At 28.8% G+C, this 5,152-nt stretch overlaps 1 protein-coding gene across 1 annotated transcript in view; it reads left to right on the forward strand.

Moving 5' to 3' along the window:
* Positions 1–5,152, forward strand: part of LOC108578014 (dedicator of cytokinesis protein 9) — a 12,456-nt gene that overhangs the window by 2,952 nt on the left and 4,352 nt on the right. Inside the window, 13 exon segments of the mRNA XM_017941292.1 lie at positions 12–190; positions 495–564; positions 940–1,902; positions 1,987–2,153; positions 2,235–2,396; positions 2,460–2,539; positions 2,609–2,862; positions 2,934–3,175; positions 3,267–3,366; positions 3,478–3,849; positions 3,926–4,123; positions 4,194–4,340; positions 4,526–4,712. Of these exon segments, the coding sequence (XP_017796781.1) occupies positions 12–190; positions 495–564; positions 940–1,902; positions 1,987–2,153; positions 2,235–2,396; positions 2,460–2,539; positions 2,609–2,862; positions 2,934–3,175; positions 3,267–3,366; positions 3,478–3,849; positions 3,926–4,123; positions 4,194–4,340; positions 4,526–4,712 (3,121 nt within the window).

Below are 5,152 nucleotides of genomic sequence, written 5' to 3' on the forward strand. Positions count from 1 at the left end.
TTTTAATGCAGCAAGTGGTATTACCTAGAAGATATCGTACACTTGTACCAACAATACCACAAACTTCAGATAATGAGGAAGGAGGAGAAAACCTTCTTACAAAAGAATGTTTACATAGTTATACATCTAATTGGAATCTTATACATTACAAATATTCTACATATAGTGGAACTTATCTTGAATTACCTAAGTATGTTTTTATATCTACATTTACAATGATATATCTGGCCATTATTACTATTTTTCTATACAAGTATTCAAATTATTATATTTAGTGCATGTAGTAATGTACTGAACTTAATTGATAAAAGTGCTTGTATATATATTAATTACATGAGAATTAAAAAATGAATAACAAATAGTATATTTTAGTTTATTAATATAATAACATCTTTATACTTCAATATTAACAATTGCAATATTTAATTTTATAAAATGTAAAATATACAGTAAAGTGTATTGTATTAGTTTATTTGTATTTTTTTGTCTTTTAGAATAGCAAAAGCAGATGATCTAAAAGATGAAGTATATGAAATTGATACAGAAGTAGACCAAGTTGATGAGGTAAAATATATTGCTTTCAATGAACTCTTTATGAAAGTTGAATTAAAATTTGAAAAATATTGAAAGTTAATAAATTTGTATTGTAGTGTTGTTTTTTTAGAATGCATGATTAGATAAAAATAATTAAAATAACAGCAATTTTTATATTTCTTAAAATTTTTAAGAAAAGACTATATTTCTCTTTTAGTGTAATTTTTTACCAAAGTGATTTCTAATAAAATTAAATTTTTTCTTAAAATTGTTTTTACAATACTTTTCATAATATGTGCTTAATTATTAAATTCATTTTCTATTATTACTTTTGTTTGTCATTATAAAATATTCAATGTATTTATATGGAAGAAGAAATAAAAATAGCTGGTTTAATTTTACTAGGAGTCAACAAAAAGTAATGGAATAACAAAAGAAGGTTATTTAATGAAAGGACCAGAAATTGGTAGCAGTGATCGTATGTTTGCACATATTGGTTCAAAATCATTTAAGAGAAGGTTTTGTCATCTTAGACAAGAAGTTGATGGCACTTATATTCTTGAATTTTTCAAAGATGAAAAAAAGGGAGAAGCTAAATTAACAATAGTGATGGATTTTTGCACTGAAGTTGTGAGGAATCCAAAACGTGGAAGGTATTGTTTTGAATTAAGAATGAGCGGGACTCATAAATCATATACTTTAGCAGCAGATAATGAGACAGATATGCAGGATTGGTTATTAAAGTTAAGCTCAGTATTACAGCATTATAAACAACAAGAAGAAAAACGTGCTGCTTCATTAGAAAGAGCATGTAACACACCTCCTCCTTCTCCTCAACCTATGCAGGTATTGAATATACAAATAAATGTTACTTGAATGATAAATATATATGGTTTGGAACAAAGTATGAATCCACAGCTAATAAAATATTCCAGGGAAACTGATACTAGTATAGCATTAGTTAGACGAGAAAATCGTAAACGACTATTTAGCATTTACCCTCATATTCCACACAGTAAACAACAGCCAGGAAATTGTAATGAACACAATATTGACCCATACAAAGAACAATTTGGACAAAGAATTTTTGTAAAATGTGAAAGCCTTAAATTTAGATTACAAGCACCAATAGATGAGAAAGAATCATTGTGTCAGGTAGAACCATATCAGACAACATTAAGTCTTTATGATGCAAGAAATGGTAGAAAGCTTACTGAGAACTTCCATTTTGATATTAATCACGAGGTTGTTCAAGAAATGGTGAAAGAATTAAGTCCTGTAGGTATTATGACAGAATCTACAGAAAGTATGAATTTACCAGATGACTTGAAAAATATACCATTAGACTGGATTAAATATCCAAAACAGGTTTGTTTTTCAATATTGAACTTTTCATAATGTTATTAATAACATTATTCTGCATATTGTTAATAACAATATACATATTTACAGGCCATATTTAGTATTAGTAATCCTCATCCTGACATATTCTTGGTTGTGAGAATAGATAAAATATTGCAAGGGAATATATGCCAAACTTCAGAACCATATTTAAGGGCTACAAAAGATCCGCGATTAGGTTTAAAAGTACATAAACAAGTTAGAGCATGCTGCCAAAGGTATGTTTACATAAGACTATAATTTAAAAATTAAATTTTTTATAATTTCATGAATCAGTTAGTTTGTTATGCTTTTTCCAGATTGGGGAATTACAGAATGCCTTTTGCTTGGGCTGCTAGACCCTTATTTAGATTATATAGTAATGAATTAGATACTTCATCAGATTTCCCAGCAATATACAGACAAGAAGGAAATAAGATAAAAGATGAGGAATTACTCAAACTTCTTTCAGAGTATAGAAAGTATGTTATACAAAAATATTTAATAAGTTATGAATTAATATTTGTTAATATGTTTTGTTACAGACCCGAAAAACTTAGTAAATTGACTGTGATACCTGGTTGGTTGAAGATAAAAATTGAGTCAATTACAGATTTACCTGAAAGTATGTATTTGTATAATGAACTCTTTCTTAATACATGAAAGAGTGACAATTTGGTTTTTCTCTTTATAGATACATTATCTACATCTTTAGCAGCTTTAAAGCCATTTCCGTTACCACCAACGTCAGAACCAACCCTTGAGGTTACTGAGTTTGAAAGCACTTCAGAGAAAGATGTTCATCCATACACAACTTTTATTAACCATCTCTACGTGTATCCACAAACTCTTTGCTTTGATACACAAAAAATATTCACCAGAGCTAGAAACATTGCATGTATTGTTGAATTACGAGATGATGATAGTGAAAATACCACACCTTTGAGAGTATGTAGAATACAAATTGTTTTGAAGATTATTAAAACACTATTAATAGCTTTTGTATATTTTTCTAATAGTGTATATATGGACGACCTGGCGCTCCACTTTTATGTTTACGAGCGTCTTGCGCAGTTTTACACCACAATGCAGTCCCTTCTTGGTATGAAGAAATTAAAATACGATTACCAACAAAACTTCATGCTAAGCATCATCTGCTGTTTTCTTTCTATCATATAAGTTGTGATATGAATAAGAAAAAAGAAAATGGAGTTGAGAACTGTGTTGGATATGCTTGGTCACCCTTATTGCATAAAGGAAGGTATGGTAATTTTGTACTATGTTGATGTAAAATATTATGTTTATATAGTAAATTTTCAAATTAAATTATATTACAATTACAATAATTATAGATTAAATGTGGATATGGATATGAACGTACAGACATTACCGGTAGCAACACACTTACCACCAGGATATCTTTCAATACAACCTCTTGGATTGGGAAAAGGGGTAAGAATAAAATTAGATTAAAAATTCATATTTTATCAATGTAAAATATGATAAAGTGCAAAAATATTTTTAATTTTTAACGTATTATAAATCAATTTTCTGATGATCTAGAACGCAGGACCGGAAATTATATGGATCGATTCTCAACGGCCAGTATTTACAGTAGCATTTCAGTTGATTTCAACTGTATTTGCACGTGATATACATTTGCATAATTTATTTGCTCATATGGAACGCATTCTGGATACAAAATTAGGAGCAGTACCAGCAGATTCAGAAACGTGCAAAATATTAAAAGCTGCTCATGCCGTTCAACTAGTTACTGTAATCACATTTCTTCCTACTATACTAAATCAATTATTTGCGTTGTTAACTTGTACTACAAATGAAGAAGTTGGGTTGTATATTATAAGAGTTTTAATACATTTTATAAACATGGTACATGAAGCTGGTAGGAAGGAAACACTTCAAGCTTATATTAAGGTAAATACTGTATTAAGGTAAAGTAAAAGTGGTTATCTAATCTTATACATGAATATTACATTGTTATGTTTTACAGTTTGTTTTTGTGCTGCCTTCTCAAGGAAATGGTAGTATAACTGTTCATGAACAATTAGCAAGACATCTTCCTACATTATTGCAACCAAGTAATACTGACTTTTTAGTAGTGAATAAATTTATGCATCATTCTAGTTTCTTTTTTGAAATAACGATCAAAAGTATGGCACAGCATTTGCTTTCAACAGGGAGAATAAAAGTAGGTTTTACAATACTACATAAAATATAATTTATGGAAAGGAATTCGGCTCAAGTAACTTATTTTATAGATGCATAGAAATGAAAGGTTTTCAAAAGACTACCATGAAAAAATTCAAAGTTTAGTGGAAGTTATTATGCCTTATCTTATGAACAAATATAAAGAAATGCCGGTTGAAACTCATGAATTAAATAAAAGCCTTGCACAATTTTTAAAGGTAAGTGAATGCAGTATATGCATACATATTAATTCCTATTAATTCTTCTATTTAATTAAAAACACAGTAGTTGGTAATCAATTTAAGTTTTACAAAGTTTTGTATTACAATTGCTGCTAAAAGTGTTTTATTACATACTTTAAGTAGTTAAATATTTTTCACAAATTTTTCACATTTTAATGTAGCGATGTCTTACGTTTATGGATCGTGGATTTGTTTTCCGTCTAATCAACTCGTATATGGACAACTTCTCTCCCGGAGATCAACGCACACTGCATGACTTCAAATTTACATTCTTGCAAATAATTTGTTCGCACGAGCATTATGTATCTTTCAACTTGCCAATGATGCAATCACGAGTTACTTCTAGAGGTAAAATTAATTAGCATCATATTACATTTGATACCTAAACTTCGTAATATAATCATTTTATGCTTTATTTAGAAGATACAGAGAGTGATCCAGAATGTGATGGTATGTTAAGTCATACACTCCCGTCTTTATTGTGGTTTGTTACTGTAGCCATAGTGAGTGGGAGTTGCACACAACTTTCTTACCATTAACCATTATCAGTCTGTAGATGTTTAGAAAATACTTTCATGGCATTCTTATTTGTTGCTATGCAAGCCTGTTTCATTATACCACAATGCACCGAAAATTGTGAAGAGAAATTTATTAAATATTAAATATTTTTGCAATATAGAATCTATATAAAATAGATTTACACACATATACACGTTTTATGTTATACACCACTTTTTGTGTGCAAAATTCTATATTTTTATATTAACATCATTTAAAAACATTTTTAT

The sequence above is a fragment of the Habropoda laboriosa genome, unplaced genomic scaffold, assembly GCF_001263275.1.
Source record: "Habropoda laboriosa isolate 0110345459 unplaced genomic scaffold, ASM126327v1 scaffold32, whole genome shotgun sequence".
In the NCBI taxonomy this organism is placed as follows: domain Eukaryota; kingdom Metazoa; phylum Arthropoda; class Insecta; order Hymenoptera; family Apidae; genus Habropoda; species Habropoda laboriosa.